The sequence below is a fragment of the Schistocerca cancellata genome, chromosome 2 (genome assembly GCF_023864275.1).
Source record: "Schistocerca cancellata isolate TAMUIC-IGC-003103 chromosome 2, iqSchCanc2.1, whole genome shotgun sequence".
NCBI classification, from domain to species: Eukaryota; Metazoa; Arthropoda; class Insecta; order Orthoptera; family Acrididae; genus Schistocerca; species Schistocerca cancellata.
Window position 1 is genome coordinate 470,680,935 of NC_064627.1, and position 19,443 is coordinate 470,700,377.

Sequence of the window (19,443 nt, forward strand, 5' to 3'; positions counted from 1 at the left end):
GTGTGTATTTAATATTAACCTGTAACAGGGATACAAATTTTTGAAACTTTGTTCAAAAATGGTCTCAGTATTTTCTTTCAGATCGGTAGATATAATTTTGCTTTGAAGTTCACTGAATGCATCACACAAGGCTCTTCTTATGTTTATTTTGGCTTTGTTTCGTTTTTATTTGTCTATGAAACTTTCGCTACGTTTAAAAATGGTTCAAATGGCTCTGAACATTATGGGACTCAACAGCAGACATCATCAGTCACCTAGAACTTAGAACTACTTAAACCTAACTAACCTAAAGACATCATACACATCCATGCCCGAGACAGGATTCGAACCTGCGACCGTAGCGGTCGCGCGGTTCCAGACTGAAGCGCTTAGAACCGCTCGGCCACCACGTCTGCCTGCTACGTTTAAAGCTGTAGTGAAGCATTCTTTGCTTTCATAGCAGCTTCCTATAATTGCTGTCGAACCACAATGGGTCTTTCCTATCTTGCACAAATACACGCGATACCAGAGCTGCACCGCGCTGATCCTGTCCCCTTGGTAGCAATGCCAAAGCGGTTCTCCCCTCCCACACCCCTCGGTAAAAACTACCTTTCTGCAATTTTTTTCTACACAGATTTTGGAAATTTTTGTGATCTGTACAGAAAATTTAATCAAAATGATCGTATTTTCGCTGGAAATCGCTCAGCATACAAGGCAACAGCATCTCCAACATTTCTCCTACGTTCTCCCTAAATCAGGATCATTTGAATTTTTCTTTTGTGGTTATCGACCATTTGCACGTCTGTTTTCCAAATGTTAGGCAGGTGTGCAGGCAATAAACATTGCGCAAGTATTGTAATGTATAGAGCCGCTATCCGTTCTACGTCTGCATTATGCATGTGCTCCGGTCGCTGTGTACTGCCTTTTGTGATACGTCGTAGTTCGCCGTATGGCCATTGTGGCGCGTCTAGCACTACCGGTTCGATGTGTCGGAAAAATACAACGTTGCGAATGGGGTTTCCAATTAGAAGTTATGAAATACTAGCCTGTCCTAGCTTGGAGATGGGATCCCACGTGCCACTGAATATTGAAGGGCCATCGAATAGTGTGTCGTAAATTATGATTGTGTACCCATATCTATTCCTCCGATTACAGCACGATCTGTGGGGAAAAAAAGAAAATGCGTTGGACAAAACGTATGTACATTTTGCCATAGAATCGTAATCTGCAATAAAAAACGGGTGTTCCAATTGAAGGTTTCAAAGTTGTCCCCCCGCCATACCACCACCACCACCACCACCACCACCGATGCACGGGATAGGATAGAGGGTCGGGTGTGGCATCATTGGATGTCCTCCTCCAAGATATACAAATTGGAATTATATTTTTTGTTTTTTGATCCGATGTGTAGTTTTCGAGATATTTCAGGGTCTTCAGTCTAAATGAGCACCCTGTGTAATACACGCATCTGTACCACAGTTCATTTTGTCCTTTTGTCCGAATTCTCCACAAATAAGGCAGATTTCAACATTTTCATAAAAAATATTGAAGACTAGACGGTGGTTTGAGGTACTCTGATGAACACTCGCCAGTCGATATGCAGCAAGAGAAGTCACGCCGCGTTCAGAGTAAAGACACTTCGACTATCAAAATTTTATCAGTAAATTGCCGAAGTATTCGTAACAAGGTCCCGAATTTACTTCCCTCCAGGAAATCTCTCGCGCTCAAATTATTCTTGGGACCGAAAGCAGGCTATCACAAGAAGTGGAAAACTGTGAGATATTTAGCGACTCGTAGTACGTACATCGGATAGACAGTTTGGAGGCTATAGGAGGGGGTGTGTTCATTGCAGTCGACAAAAATATTATCTTTATTGAGGTCGAATTGACGTTGTTGTTGTTGTGGTCTTCAGTCCTGAGACTCGTTTGATGCAGCTCTCCATGCTACTCTATCCTGTGCAAGCCTCTTCATCTCCCAGTACCTGCTACAGCCTACATCCTTATGAATCTGCTTAGTGTATTCATCTCTTGGTCTCCCTCTACGATTTTTACCCTCCATGCTGCCCTCCAGTACTAAATTGGTGATCCCTTGATGCCTCAGAATATGCCCTACCAACCGATCCCTTCTTCTAGTCAAGTTGTACCACAAATTTCTCTTTTCTCCAATTCTATTTAATACCTCCTCATTAGTTATGTGATCTACCCATCTAATCTTCAGCATTCTTCTGTAGCACCACATTTAGAAACCTATTCTCTTCTTGTCTAAACTATTTATCGTCCACTTTTCACTTCCATACATGGCTACACTCCATACAAATACTTTCAGAAACGACTTCCTGACACATCTATACTCGATGTTAACAAATTTCTCTTCTTCAGAAACGCTTTCCTTGCCATTGCCATATACATTTTATACCCTCACTACTTCGACCATCATCAGTTATTTTGCTCCCCAAATAGCAAAACTCCTTTACTACTTTAAGTGTCTCATTTCCTAATCTAATTCCCTCAGCACACCCGACTTAATTCGACTACATTATCCTCGTTATGCTTATGTTGATATTCATCTTATACCCTCCTTTCAAGACACTGTCCATTCCGTTCAGCTGCTCTTCTAGGTCCTTTGCAGTCTATGACAGAATTACAATGTCATCGCCGAACCTCAAAGTTTTTATTTTTTACTATTGATAACGATGTCCTCTTGAGTAGTCCCCGCCCGGAGATCCGAATAGGGGACTATTTTACCTCCGGAATATTTTACCCAAGTTGACGCCATCATCATTTAATCATACAGTAAAGCTGCATGCCCTCGGGAAAAAATACGGCTGTAGTTTCCCCTTGCTTTCAACCGTTCGCAGTACCAAAACAGCAAGGCCGTTTTGGTTAGTGTTAACGGCCAGATCAGTCAATCATCCAGACTGTTGCCCCTGCAACTACTGAAAAAGCTGCTGCCCCTCTTCAGGAACCACATGTTTGTCTGGCCCCTCAACAGATATCCCTCCGTTGTGGTTGCACCTACGGTACGGCTATCTGTAGTATGACTTTGAAATTATCTGGACGTGTGTAACTGGACTAGGTGAAACCAAGTTAACTGTTGGATTTTTTACCGGTACCCGATTCTGCTGTGACAGTTCTAGAATCATTCAAAGAAAGTCTACGGTCAATGGCGAGCAAATACGCAGATCATGCAGTACCAGTTGGAAGCGACTTTAACCTACCGAATATAGTCTGGGATGTCTGTGGATTCATTGCGGGGGGTTCTGACAGACAATCGTGCAAAAGACTTTTGAACGCGTTTTCTGTACACTATCTTGAGCAGCTAGCTCGCCAGCCCATACGCAGTGGAAATATCTTAGACCTTGTAGCTACAAATAGGCCGGATCTTATGACATTGTCAGTATAGAAGCAGGGATTAGCGATCATGATGTCACTAAAGCAACTATGGTTACCAAAGTTAATAAATCAGTCAAGAAACTATGAGAGTGTTTCTGCTAGATAGAGCAGATAAGCAGTTGTTAGCATCTCACTTAGTTCAAGTAAGATTGACGTAGAGGACTTATGAGCAAAGTTCAAACAGACTTTAACTCGTGATCTGGAGAATTATGTGCCTAGTAACTGGATTAAGGACAGAAAAGATCCGCCATGGTTTAGTAACGAGATTCAGAAAATACTGAGAAAGCAGAGGCTGTTGCACTCTCGGTTCGAGAGAGAACACGCAAATGACGACAAGCAACGGTTAGTAGATATATGTGCGTCTGTGAAAAGATATATGCGTGAAGCGCTCAACAACTATCACCGTCATACCTTAGCAACAGATCTGGCAGAGAACCTGGCAAATGTCTGGTCCTATGTAAAATCGCTAAGCGGGTCTATCGCTTCTATTCAGTCACTTGTTGACCAGTATGGTGTGACAGTTGAAGATAGCACAACGAAAGCCGAAGTCTTCAATTTCACGTTCAACGAATCGTTCGTCCAGGGCACAAGCAAACGGTCGTTCGACTACCGAACAGATTTCCGTATGGACGACATAGTAATAAGTATCCCTGACGTAAAGAAATAATTGGAGGAGGAAAACAAATGTCACAAGGCCTGGGTGGAATCCCAATTCCGTTTTTCAAAGAGTATTCTACGGCATTGGCCCTTTACTTAGCTTGCATTTATCGTGAATTTCTTTTCTGTCGCTTACGTCATAGCCCCACAACGATCACAGGGTCGCCGTGGTTACAACGGATTTGGCAGTGTTAGTGTTAGGGATGGCCGGATGCCCTTCCTGCTGCCACCCCGAACCCTCCAGGATGGAATCAGTGTACCATAACTGTCTGCATCTAGTGTACATCGTCCACGAATCAGCATGGTTTTAGAAAGCATCGCTCCTGCAAAACTCAGCTTCCCCTTTTCTCATATGATACACTGCAAACTATGGATCAAGGGCAACAGGCAGATTCTTTATTTCTAGATTTCCGCAAAGCATTTGACATGATGCCTCATTACGGGTTGTTAATGAAGCTAGAAATATAAGGAGTAAGTTCACAGATATCTGAGTGGCTCTAGTACTTCTTAAATAATAGAACCCAGTATGTTGACCTCGATGCCCAATGTTCATCAGATATGAGGGTATCGCCAGGAATGCCTCAGGGAAGTGTAATAGGACCACTGTTTTTCTCTACATACATAAATGATGTGGTGGACGGTGTGGGCAACAATCTCCGATTGTTTCCTTATGATGCTGTGGTGTACCATAAGGTGTCGAAGTTGAGTGACTGTAGGAAGATACAAGGCGACTTAGACAAAATTTCTGGATGGTGTGGTGAATGGCAGCTGGCTCTGAAAGTGGGGAAATGTAAATTAATGCGGATGAGTAGGGAAAAAAACCTGTAATGTTCGGATACAGGATTAGTAGTGTACTGCTTAACACAGTCACACCGTTTAAAAATGCACAGCAATATGAAATGGAACAAGCGTGTGAGGACTGCGGTAGGGAAAGGGAATGGTCAACTTCGGTTTACTGGGAGAATTTTAGGAAAGTCTGGTTCATCTGTAAAGGAGACGGCGTGTAGAACGTTGGTGCTACCTATTCCTGAATAGTGCGCGAGTGTTTGGGATCCGTACCAGATCAGATTGAACGAGGACATCGACGCAATTCAGAGGAAAGCTACCTGATTTGTTACCGGTAGATCTGAACAAAACGTGTTACGGAGATGCTTCGGGAGCTCAAATGAGGAACCCTAGAGGGAAGGTAACGTCCTTTTCGAAGAACACTATTGGGAAAATTTAGAGAACCGGCATTTGAAACTGACTGCTGAATGAGTCTACTGCCGCCGACATACATTGCGCGTAACAAGCATGAAGATAAGATACGAGAAATTAGGGCTCATAGGGAAGCACATAGATAGTCGTTCTTCCCTTGCTCTATTTGTGAATGGAACAGGAAAGGAAATGACTAGTAGTGGTACAGGGCACCCTCCGCCATGCACCATACTGCGGCTTACAGAGTATCTGCGTAGATGTAGACGTAAATCCTGATGATCAGAATAAATTTCTTTTATTTCCGCCACTGATTACAAAAGTTTTGGTTCTTAGACTACCGGTTTTGGTCAGCTAATACCACAACATATTGGGAGAAAAACATTGGAAATTAAATACCATAGCAGACAGTTTACATCCTGAAAACAAAACAGACCAGTGATGGCACTGATGCAATCACTTTAAATCACATTGTGAAACTGTTTCCGAGACCAGTAACAATTATGCATTGGCATGTCTAAAAGTCGTCACATCCCTATTCCACTGATGGCAAAGATGAATAGTGACTGGTACTGAGATTATCGACCCATAATGAGAGTGATGGTTAAATTTACTTCTCTATTCGAATTTTCCACTTCAGGATAATATCGTTAACATTGAACCAAGGAACCTTTAAGCTCTCACAGAAAATCCAAATTGAAAGTCAGTACCACCATACCTTGTTTGAACCCCCTCAATTCTCTTCGTAATCTTGATTATGCTCTTTCCTACCTTGAAGGTAATAAGTGTTGCTGCATTTATAAATCTATGTATAACGTGAGACTACATAATCGTGTGGTATGAGATGAACACACACACACACACAGAGATCAATCAATCAATCTATCTCTTTATTCATCTGTTAACTATATACATTGTATGAGTGTAGTCAATTACAATATAGTTTCTTACCTTTCATAAACTTGGATAATAAATACAAATGTTTTATGTCAGTATATACAAATAATATTACTTTTCCATATTCAGATATTCTTCAGTGTTATAAAAGCTATGTGTTAGTATAAATTGTTTAAGATCTACCTTGAATTTATGAAATTCGTTAATTTTCTTTATTGTAGAAGGCAATTCACTAAAAAGTATTTAGGGCTGGTAGTTTACACTTTTCCTTTGTGGGTGTCTCTGTGTAAATCATCCCTGTTCCTTGTTTCATGGTTATGAACCTGATTATTTAATGTTGAAAATTCCTGGTGAGTTTTCAGAAATCATACACGTTCATAGATGTATAAGCAAGGAATAGTCATTATTTTGAATTCTTTAAATATTTACCTGCATGACACTCTGCAGGGATCCCCTTTCATTATTCTAATAGCCCTTTTTTGAAGTTTGAAGGCTTGTTTTGCCATACCTGTTTTTCCCCAGAAGATCACACCATATCTAAGGAAACTGTTCATGTAAGCATAATAGGCACACAGCAATGATTCATGTTACAACATTCCCAAAGCATTCTTAGCACATAGCATTTACTTAATTTTTTACTCAAAACTTATAGATGCTTTTCCCATCTCATGTTCTCATCCACCCATATACCGAGGAATTTTGTGTATGGAGCTTGTGCAATAACATAGTTTGCTAACTCAGCTTGTACTCTTCTTCTAGCTTTACTTTTAATATTACTGAAATTCATCAATACCATTTTATCCTTTTTTATGATCAAAGCAGTATAGCTAAACCATTTTCCTGTCTCATTTATTGTCCTACAGACACTCTGTTGTAGATTATCCTCAGCGTATCCTTTTATAAAAATGCTAGTGTCATCAGCGAACATCACCATTTCTGCAACTGTCAGATGGTTCGGCAAATCGTTTATGTACATAAAGAACAACAGAGGGCCTAACACAGAACCCTGGGGGACTCAATAGCTTTTTTTTTTTTAGTCTCAAAGATACTCTTTGCCTTCATGACATATTTGTACTGTCTGTTGTCTATCAGAGAGATAGGACTTGAACCATTTGAAGGCAGGTCCTCGGACCCCATAAAATTCTAGTTTCATAAGCAATACGTCATGGCTAATTAAATCAAATGCTTTAGATAAATCTCAGAATATCCCACAGCTTAATTCGTTCTTGTCCAAGGCATTTAGAAACATTTTCATGAATTGGAAGACTGCCATTTCTGTGGATCTGTTCTTTCTAAACCCATTTTGAGCATTAGTCAGTATTTTATTTTTACTCAGAAAGTCAGCTAGCCTTTCATACATTACTCTTTCAATTACTTTAGAGAAACTTGACAATAATGACACTGGCCTATAATTATTTATGTCAGCTGTGCTATTCTTTTTCTGAATTGGATTTATTATGGAGAGTTTTAGTTTTGATGGGAACACCCCTATCCTGAAAGAAGTATTAATAATGTCAGTTAGGTGAGTATCTATACTGGTAGAACTATGTTTGATTACCTTTTCTGGAATTCCATCAGGACCCCAAGATGTTTTATTTTTTAGTTTATTAATAGTATTTGTAACTTCACATTCTGTTGCTGGGCACAGAAACTTTGTCTTTTCACAAGTTGTTACTTTTTGTTGTTTGAAATGCACAGACTTTTAATTAGGTTTGGTGCTATGTTCACATAATATTCATTGAGTATATTGGCTAACTGTTGAGCATCTTCTATCACTTTGCCCTCACTTTTAATTTTGACATTATGGGTCTTGGTTTTAGATCTTCCTATGCTATTGACGAGCCGTAAAACCTACTTAATAGCATATTGTCACACCTTTAGAAAGCAATACATCAGAAATTATGCAGGGAATATATTCGATAAGTCCTTGGTAGGTTTCCAGAGGTATGCAGCACCATCTGTCAATGCACTTATTATGCAGTTCCCATAAATTATGGGCTGTTTATTTGTGAGCCTGAAGCTGGCACCCAATAGCATACCAGAAGTGTTCCGTTGGGTTTAGAACAGGATAATTTTGTGGCCTAGACATCAACGTGATTTCTATGGTGGGCTCCCAAAATGACTACTGCATGATTCTGGCCTTGTTATTGTCACCTAGCTGGAAAATGCTATCACCTCAGTAAAGATATCAAGCATGAAGTGATGCAGGCAGTACACAATAATATTCAGATAGTTATACCTCTCGTGGTGCCCTGAATTACTGCTACAAGTCCCACGGCAGCCCTGGTGATTGTCTCCCATAGCATAGCACTAACCCTACTCGCCTGTGTCTGTGAAACACTGAATGTTTCAAGCATCTATTTTCTGGATGACAGTGCTCCTAGACTTGATCATTGAACTTGTGTAGCATGAAATGTTATTTATCCAACTAGGACACATGTTTCAATTGGTCCATAGTCTAATCATGATAATCCCATGCATAGCATTGATGAAGTTATTGGGTCAATATAGAAATATGTAAGGTTTGTCTGCTGCAGGGCACAACGTCGACAATTTTCACTGAACAGTGCACTCTGAACACTTGTGTCTGCTCCTGCTTTGTACTCAGTCATTAGATCTGTTGCAGATCGCCATACATCCGGCTTTACAGAGCAAGGAAGCATCTGACCTTCACAATCAGTGACAAGTTGCGAACACAAAGACGATCTCATCTACTTGTGGCTTCACTATCCCTCAACCATTTCCATATATGCTCATGGCAGTAGCATGCAAACAGATAGCCAGCTCCACCATTTCCAAGATGCTCATTTCCAGACACTGGGCCACAAATAGTCACTTATGTCAGCGGATTTCGCAATTTGTGGCCCATTTCATCATTGGAAAGTTTCTCCATTCATCTCTGGTCTACTTACTGTTTCCCCCCAGTTCCCTGAACTGGCCTCTGAGGATGTTTTTGAGTTCACACCACAAATAATTCATATAAAATACTTTTGGGCTCAGAAAACTTTAGCTTGGGTTTATGAGCTACCCAAGAAATTATTCTGCATAACATTATGGACTGAAAGTAAGCAAATTACGCTAGCTTTTTTATTTTTGTAATGTCTGCATATATGTCACAAGCAGACAAATATGTCTGCTTGTGTCTGTATATGTGTGGATGGATATGTGTGTGTGTGCGCGAGTGTGTACCCGTCCTTTTTTCCCCCTAAGGTAAGTCTTTCCGCTCCCGGGACTGGAATGACTCCTTACCCTCTCCCTTAAAACCCACATCCTTTCGTCTTTCCCTCTCCTTCCCTCTTTCCTGATGAGGCAACAGTTTGTTGCGAAAGCTTGAATTTTGTGTGTATGTTTGTGTTCGTTTGTGTGTCTGTCAACCTGCCAGCACTTTCATTTGGTAAGTCACATCATCTTTGTTTTTAGACACATTTTTCCTTCGTGGAATGTTTCCTTCTATTATAACCTTAACATCTAGTAACGTACACATAGAAGAAGTAAGGGGTCTAAGTTGGAGCCCTATGGGGCACCACAAGTAATTAATTCCCAGTTGGGTGATAACTGATAGCTTGAAATAGGGCTCTCTTCTATTGATACCCTCTGTTTCCTATTCAAGAGACACAATTTGAAACATTCTGCGACACTTGCTGTTACACCACAATATCCTAGTGATATTGCATAGTAGAACATCTTTGACAGCTCACGGAATCCGCTAGTAGTCTAAAATTTATTGTTTAATGAATTAAGTATATTTTTATTGTATTTGTGTGTAGCCATCTCAACATCAGCACCCTTTAGAAATATGAACTGTGGCTTTGAAAACATATTAATGGTATTTGCAGCGAGACAATTAAGAAGCCATTCATACATTGCCTCTTCTAAAACTTTCAAGAATGCTAGAAAAAGTGGAATTGGATGGAAGTTTGATGCTTTTTATGTATCTACCTTCTTATAGAGAGACTTAATTTAAATTTTTACCAGTCAGGAAATGTTCCAGTGATAAACAATTTGTTACACAAATACCTAAATGTCTTACTAAACTCAGAGGAATGCTCTTGAAATAAGAAATATAACTAACACAAGTTAAAAGATCAGTAGAGGAAGATCATGGGACAAGTCACTCACACATATTCTTGTCTTGGCAATCTAGTTGCAACACCAGAATGTTTCCTTCATTCCCAATCTAAAAGCCTGCCAATTTGATATGTTACTTAATGCTATCTCTTTCCCTTTATAGGAGATTCTGTCAACAAATTCATCAATGAAAACTGGAGAGAAGTGATGCAAGAAATCCGTGCTCCTATTGAGGAGACGATCATACAAGTTGTGAAGAGAATCCTAACCAGCTTTGCCAATGTCATACCCTATGATGAAATCCTGCTCCCAAAATAATGAAATATGAAGAAAACAGTATATCACTGTGTATCACAGTCAATAAAACTATTGTCCTGTCTAAGCAATTTTTTTTTTTCACAGTCAATAAAAGTATTGTCCTGTCTAAGCAATATTTTTTTTTCACTGTTACAGGAACGCTTTCCCCCAGCTCATTAAGTAACCTTTGATCACAATCTAAAACAATTAAATCCTTTTGTTCTGAAATCTGGGCTTGATATCACTAACTGGCTTTGTTCATATAATGAAAGAAGTAGAAAGAACAAGACATTGTATGGTTGAGGAATGTATTGTTAATAGAACATAAACAAGAGTGAAAATGTTGCTAAGCCTTCAGATACTCCCCTTTTTCAGAGCTAACTAGAACACAATACTTTTTTACTTAAGAGATAGCTACTACAGAAGCAGCTTTCCCTATTTATAATCTCTGAAGAAGGACATTGTCTGGAAGCCTATCAATGTTTTCCCTCTTATCTCATGCCAACAGCTACTCAGTGTGACAACTGCATGATGAGTTGTTACCTCTACTCCTTTCACTATTTATATTCTGTCAAGGACTTTCCATTACCAGGTTTATTTAAAAAGACAGGCAAGTTATGGAGAAAAGAGAATGATCACATCCAATCATTTTCTGTAGCCATTTAAATATTTCCTTGTGGGACCACAGAAACATATGGTAGTTGTACCATCAAAATATTAACATACAAAGAAATTGATCATGAAACTGAATATTTTAAGGTTAGTCATGATTTAAATACCATAACTGCCCTGTCAATGTTATTTCCAACATAATGGGTAAGATCAGAGAGAATCTGTGTTTGTAGCAGTGGTGAATAGTAGCTGGATATTATAATCAGAAAATCATAAGTGTTTCCCTTAGGTCAACACAAAGTAGCAGACTAATTTGCAGTCTTGTTTAAGCTTGGAATAAAATATGAACAATACGGTAAATTCATTTAATCAATAAAATACGTCACCTATCTTTAATAACTGATATTTAATGACATACATTTTCAACTTGTTCTCTCTTCATGGAACATGTCTGATTATTCATGTCTGTATACATGACTTAGAGTTTTGTTGCACAAGAGCCATCCAGAAACTAAGGAACATTTGCAAATACAGTCCACACATTTGTCTTGTGGCACCTGCTCCATGGTGTGTAGTGTTGAGTGAGATGCAGACAGCTGCAGCATGCAGTTGTAAGTTGGACTTCGTTACGCGATAACTGCAGAGATATCTGTGACTATGGCTTGCAAATCCCCCTGACTGTGAGGTGCCAGGTTTATTCGTTTTCTATAGGCAGAAATGTTGGACTATCTTACATTCACCACAGTCTTGTTACCATTTAAGTCAAAGCTGTAAGGAATGCAGCCAGTGTCCGGAAGTGGTGCATAATATTTAAGAATGGAAGAAAAGATGTTCATGACAAAGAGAGATCAGGGGTACCCTCCATCATCACAGATTAGCTGAAACAAAATTTGGATCACTATCAACGACATCCATGAACAATGTCAGATAGAGTTTCATTCAATTTTGCATGTAAGTATCACTCAGCACGTAACATGCCATGAAATCTGTGCACAGCTGGTGCCCTGCATGCTCATGACCAGAAAACTTTGAGAATGGGTGCTGCATTAGCATTACTAAAGGTAAGGCAACATATTCATGAGCTTCAAGCACTAATAGAAAGCACAGAAGCTGAAATCGTTATAGGTATAGAAAGCTGGCTAAAGCCTGAAATAAGTTCTGCAGAAATTTTTACGAAGTCTCAGACGGTGTTCAGGAAAGATAGATTAGGCAGAATTGGTGGTGGAGTGTTTGTGTCTGTCAGTAGTGGTTTATCTTGTAGTGAAGTCGAAGTAGATACTCCATGCGAATTGGTATGGGTGGAGGTTATACTTAACAGCCAAACTAAGTTAATAATTGGCTCCTTCTACCGAACCCCAGACTCCGATGATATAGTTGCTGAACAGTTCAAAGAAAATTTGAGTCTCGTAACAAATAAATACCCCACTCATACGGTTATAGTTGGTGGGGACTTCAACCTTCCCTCGATATGTTGGCAAAAATACTTGTTCAAAACCGGTGGTAGGCAGAAAACATCTTCCGAGATTGTCTTAAATGCTTTCTCCGAAAATTATTTTGAGCAGTTAGTCCACGAACCCACGCGAATTGTAAACGGTTGCGAAAACACACTTGACCTCTTGGCCACAAACAATCCAGAGCTGATAGAGAGCATCATGACTGATACAAGGATTAGTGATCACAAGGTCGTTGTAGCTAGGCTCAATACCGTTTCTTCCAAAGCCAGCAGAAACAAACGCAAAATAATTTTATTTAAAAAAGTAGATAACGTGTCACTAGAAGCCTTCCTAAGAGACAATCTCCATTCCTTCCGATCTGAATATGCAAATGTAGACAAGATGCGGCTCAAATTCAAAGATATAGTAGAAACAGCAATTGAGAGATTCATACCTCATAAATTGGTAAGAGATGGAACTGATCCCCCATGGTACACAAAACAGGTCCGAACGCTGTTGCAGAGACAATGGAAAAAGCATGCAAAGTTCAGAAGAACGCGAAATCCCGAAGATTGGCTAAAATTTACAGACGCGCGAAATTTGGCACGGACTTCAATGCGAGATGCCTTTAATAGGTTCCACAATTAAACATTGTCTCGAAATTTGGTAGAAAATCCAAAGAAATTCTGGTCGTATGTAAAGTACACAAGCGGCAAGACGCAGTCAATACCTTCGCTGCGCAGTGCCTATGGTACTGTTACCGACGACTGTGCCGCTAAAGCGGAGTTATTGAACGCAGTTTTCCGAAATTCCTTCACCAGGGAAGACAAATGGAATATTCCAGAATTTGAAACACAAACAGTTGCTAGCATGAGTTTCTTAGAAGTAGATACCTTAGGGGTTGCGAAACAACTCAAATCGCTTGATACGGGCAGGTCTTCAGGTCCAGATTGTATACCAATTAGGTTCCTTGCAGATTACCCTCATACAATAGCTCCCTACTTAGCAATTATATACGACCGCTCGCTCACCGATAGATCTGTACCTACAGATTGGAAAATTGCGCAGGTCGCACCAGTGTTTAAGAAGGGTATTAGGAATGATCCATCGAACTACAGACCTATATCATTGATGTCGGTTTGCAGAAGGGTTTTGGAGCATATACTGTATTCAAACATTATGAATCACCTCAAAGGGAATGATCTATTGATACGTAATCAGCATGGTTTCAGAAAACATCGTTCTTGTGCAACGCAGCTAGCTCTTTATTCACACGAAGTAATGGTCGCTATTGACAGGGGATCTCAAGTTGATTCCGTATTTCTAGATTTCCGGAAAACTTTTTACACCGTTCCTCACAAGCGACTTCTAATCAAGCTGCGGGCCTATGGGGTATCGTCTCAGTTGTGCGACTGGATTCGTGATTTCCTGTCAGGAAGGTCGCAGTTCGTAGTAATAGACGGCAAATCATCGAGTAAAACTGAAGTGATATCAGGTGTTCCCCAGGGAAGCGTCCTGGGACCTCTTCTGTTCCTGATCTATATAAATGACCTGGGTGACAATCTGAGCAGCTCTCTTAGGTTGTTCACAGATGATGCTGTAATTTACCGTCTTGTAAGGTCATCCGAAGACCAGTATCGGTTCAAAGCGATTTAGAAAAGATTGCTGTATGGTGTGGCAGGTGGCAGTTGACGCTAAATAACAAAAAGTGTGAGGTTATCCACATGAGTTCCAAAAGAAATCCGTTAGAATTCGATTACTCAATAAATGGTACAATTCTCAAGGCTGTCAATTCAACAAGTACCCGAGTGTTAAAATCACGAACAACTTCAGTTGGAAAGACCACATAGATAATATTGTGGGGAAGGTGAGCCAAAGGTTGCGTTTCATTGGCAGGACACTTAGAAGATGCAACAAGTCCACTAAAGAGACAGCTTATACTACACTCGTTCGTCCTCTGTTAGAATATTGCTGCGCGGTGTGGGATCCTTACCAGGTGGGACTGACGGAGGACATCGAAAGGGTGCAAAAAAGGGCAGCTCGTTTTGTATTATCACGTAATAGGGGAGAGAGTGTGGCAGATATGATACGCGAGTTGGGATGGAAGTCATTAAAGCAAAGACGTTTTATGTCGCGACGAGATCTATTTACGAAATTTCAGTCGACAACTTTCTCTTCCGAATGCGAAAATATTTTGTTGAGCCCAACCTACATAGGTAGGAATGCTCATCAAAATAAAATAAGAGAAATCAGAGCTCAAACAGAAAGGTTTAGGTGTTCGTTTTTCCCGCGCGCTGTTCGGGAGTGGAATGGTAGAGAGATAGTATGATTGTGGTTCGATGAACCCTCTGCCAAACACTTAAATGTGAATTGCAGAGTAGTCATGTAGATGTAGATGTAGACCAGCTTGTTACAGGAGATGAAACATAGGTTTCTCATAACACCCCAACAATTAAATGACAATCTACAGAATGACATCATCCGCAGTTGCCACAAAACCACACAAGTTGAAACTAACTGCATCAACTCGAAAACTAGCTTCAGTACCCTGGTACAGTGAAGTGGTCCCACTCATCGATATTATTCCCCACAAGGCAGCAATCAATAGAACACAAAAAACACAAATACAACTGGCAGATTGTCTATGGCTTAAAAGAACAAAATAGACTGTAATGAAAAGTATTACTGACATACATGTGAAAGTTATGTGCTTTAACTATGACGAGGCATACCTGTTTCAAAAACAAGTCATAATATAATGGAGCCATAGTGGCATCATCAAAAGATAAACAAAAAATCAGATCAGCATCATCAGATATAAATGAAATATCCTATATACAAAGAGTCACTTTGTTAACAGCACTACTGCTCAAGACAAACTGCCGTACAGTAGCCACAAAATGTTTGTGTCACAAGTTTGCCAGATGTCACTAGCTGTAGGTATACACATATTCTGTAATTATATACTTGAGTGATATGGGACAAAAAGAAGAATACAATTGGTAAAGTGTACAGTAGGCTTACAAGTTATGTAAGACATTACAGTAATAAACTGCAATACATAAAACATGAACAAAGTTAGACTGTTAAAAAGGAAATAGTTAAGTGACAATTATTCTCATACACTCTTGTGGCTAATTTTAGTACAAACATAATGACATACACAAGCAAAAGGTTACAGAGTTCAAAGAATAATACACAAATGACAAAACAAATACTGAAAGAAGCCAAATGAATGAAAACAGACCATAGTATGTTATCAGGCTCTATATTGGCATGAGCGCCAGAATGCTGCATAGGCGAGAAGTGATCAGGGTAACTTAACCGTCAGAGTGCCCCTTGCACTCTGCAACATACTGTTCCTAGAAAAGAATGATAAAACACCATGCCAGTCAATTAACAACATTATCTAGTTAAAGAAGCTTATTGTATACTCAGAGAAAGGAGAAGAAAAGGTGATAACGAATATGCTCAACGTGAGAGAATGAAGTAAAGGTGTAAAGCTCTCTATACTAGACAAAGACAAGATGTAAAAAAGAGGCATGCCAAGTGAAATGAGCACATCTCAAGGGTTAGATCCCCTCACTTCCAAATCAAAATATTTCCCAGCCTGGGCTACCCTCAGGGTGCAATCGATGTTTATGGAAGAGCCATCCCCCCCCCCCCCTCCCTATTGTCTACCACTGCCGTCTACTGATGCCGTCAGTCCATTCGTCTGTCTGCCAGCCGCCATCCATCTGTCCATCCATCCGTCTGCCATTCGCCACTGCTGGTGCTCGCCACTGCTGCTGCTGCCACCACTGGTGCTCACTGCCGCTGCCATTGCTGCCCGGTGGTCATCGCTAACCATGCGTCCATCCATCACCATCCATCACTGTCCTTCTGTCATATCCGTAGCTGTCCATCTGTCACTACCTTCGCCATGAGCCCTCCCACGTCCACTGTCATCTACACCCACTTCCACTATCACTTTCTGGAGTGCCGCCCCTGGCCTTCCCCTTTACACCTCGCCTCCCCTCCCCCCACTCACCCACTCACCCATCTCCTCCCCTGCTGTCTATCCCCATCTTTACTCTCTTCCCCCAACCTCCACACCTGCAACAGCTCCCACTCTGGCTCCCGCCCTCACACATGGCTCAGCTGTCACCTCTGCTGCAACCCCTCATGTGGTCAGCTTCCCCCCTTTCACCCTCCCCATCACTTCATTGTCTGCCTTCCCCACCTGCATTATGCCACACTGGGCCACAATTGCCACCACTGAACCAATGGCACCTCCCAGCACCTCCACCATACCTACAGGATCTGCCGCCCACCACCTACCTCTCCTTCCCATCTCTCTCCCCTCCTCCCAGGCTACCCTCACCAAAAAAACCCAGAAGCACGTCAATGCCAACTCTGCTGCCGCCCCTTCCAACAATAAATCACAGCACCCTCCCCCTCCTGCCATCCTCTCTATGGATACCACCCCTCCTTCTGTCACCCATACCACGGCCTCCACCCTCCATACCTTTGTACTGTCAACCCCAGACCCCAAGTTCCTCAATGCCCGTACCCTCACTAGGGAAATACGAAAGTATCTCCCATGTGCTCCCATCTCCCAACTGATTCCCCACAGGGATTCTGTCCTCATCAAGTCCCCCTCCCCCTCCTTTCACACAAACCTCCTCTGTAAACTCCCATGCATCTTGTTTGGCCTCCACACATCCCTGACATCCTTCCTCTCCTCTTCCTCTCCTTGTCAGCCCCATTCTCCCTGTCGCCCCACAGCCTACACCACCATGATCACCAAGCTCAACCCAATGATCACGGAGGATAAGGTGCTGGATGAACTAAACTCTCACCCTAACCTTGAAATCTGCCCTGCCCACTGTATCCACAATGCCTTTGGTCCCACTTACCTCATGAGGGTCTTTTTGGAGTCCGCCCCTTCCATTGACCACCTCCTCACTCACAGTGACCTGATTTTTCATCTCCTCCACCCAGTTGAATCCTCCCAATCCCCTCCCCAATCCTATCACTACCTCTTCCAGAACATCTGCTCCTTCCACACCAACAAATACCCCCTCATGAACACCCTCTCCCAACACCGGGTCGAGACCTTCCTCCTGAATGAAACCTTTCTCCAGACCCACCATACTGTCTGCACCTCTCCCTGTATCCTCCACCAAACTTATGCTCCTGGTCCTCGAGTGCAGGGTAGAGTCATGATCAGGCACCTTATGCACATCTACATCTACATCTACATCTACATGGTTACTCCGCAATTCACACTTAAGTGCCTGGCAAAGGGTTCATCAAACCATTTTCATACTACTTCTCTACCATTCCACTCTCAAATGGCTCGTGGGAAAAAGGAACACCTAAATCTTTCCGTTCGAGCACTGATTACGGAATATTACCGTAATTTACAAGCCCACCAGGAAGATACAGGAATACCTTAAGCCTGCCAAGGACGCTCGCAAACCATTGGAAAAATCTGGAGTGTATAGGATCCCATGCAGCTGTGGTGATGTTTATGTGGATACCACTAAAAGAACTGTTTCTAAACGTTTGGAAGAGCACAAGGGAAATTGTAGAAGAGAAGAAACGGAACAATCAGCTGTTGCAGAGCATGCTTTCCAGCCAGGGAACCACAATATTCGTTTCGAGGAGACACAAGTACTAGCGGCCACGAGCGGATATTACGAAAGGCTCTACAGGGAGGCAATCGAAACACCTAAATAATTTCAACCGAAAGGAGGAGGGCGTCAAATTAAACGGTATATGGATGCTGGTGTTAAAGAAGATGTGTACCACCCATCCACTACTGGGTGATGGCAACGGCGATCGACGGTGACGGACAGCAGCCAATTGCACTGACGTTTTCAAAACACTTGACGTCACGCCGCGGCGCGGGGGCGTGCGGACACGGAATTTAGCGGCAGTCAGTGGCGAACCAATGTGTGTGTTGGACCTTCCATCGAGCTGCGGACCCCCTCTCCCGCAGTTGGAGACGAAACGTTGGGAATCACCACAGAATTCATCAACCGACCACGGCATAACAGCCCGGATAATTATAATGGACATGATATTTCCGGCCGTGAAAGTCTACATTTTGGTATGCTGTTGAATAGCCAGGCAGCCACATGGTATGGAGAGGGTATACACAAATTGGTGCCAACCTATGGCAAATGCCTTGAAGTCAAAGGCAATTTCATGTAAAATTAGATGAAGTATGTGTCAAAACATGTACATTCAGTTTTTATATTATCGTTAGAGAATGTCTTGGTAGAGTAAAATGTTTCTTACCTTCTGGATGGCCCTTGTATTGAGCTGACAGATCCTACAAGAATGTAACATTATCCTTGGGTAAATAAATTACTGATACTGATGTGTTCTGACATAGGGCTAACTTATATATTTAAAAATGGTGCACTGGTCTCATTTATGTCCTTACGTATCATTGGACCAGAGCACATCACAATACTGAATGCAGATTCAGACTGGGAAAAACCAGTATCCCAATAGTTTTGACTGTTTCTTTCTGTTTTTAATAGTCAGCAACTAGTGTTAAACAGGAAAAACAAAAATGTTGATTTTGCTAAAAATTCTCTTGTGGGTGATAAGCAAACAAAGGATCAGTCAAATTTCAGTTCTGTAGCTCCTAAAGAGTATAGATTGTGGCACAAGGATGAAGAGTACAACAATATAAAAACTATGTAATTGGGAAGTTAGAAACAAGATGTGTGAAAAACAGTTTTAAGATTAGTGTCGACTTTGATCTAAAAGACAAGATAATGATCAGTAAAAACTAGGAATAAAAATTTTGTGGTTTGGAATTTTTTTATTTCAGAAATTGACCAGTGCGTAAATAATACAGCCTTCCCAAAGGACATATTCAATGGAATCCTGTGTGAGTGGGAAAGAATACTGTT

The 19,443-nt window shown here is 41.3% G+C and overlaps 1 protein-coding gene across 1 annotated transcript in view; it reads left to right on the top strand.

Moving 5' to 3' along the window:
* Window positions 1-10,505, top strand: part of LOC126155288 (protein takeout-like) — a 96,406-nt gene extending 85,901 nt beyond the window's left edge. The window contains exon 6 of the mRNA XM_049916218.1: window positions 10,351-10,505. Within this exon, the coding sequence (XP_049772175.1) occupies window positions 10,351-10,505 (155 nt within the window). The remainder of the gene's footprint in view (window positions 1-10,350) is intronic.
* The last annotated feature ends 8,938 nt before the right edge of the window (window positions 10,506-19,443 follow it).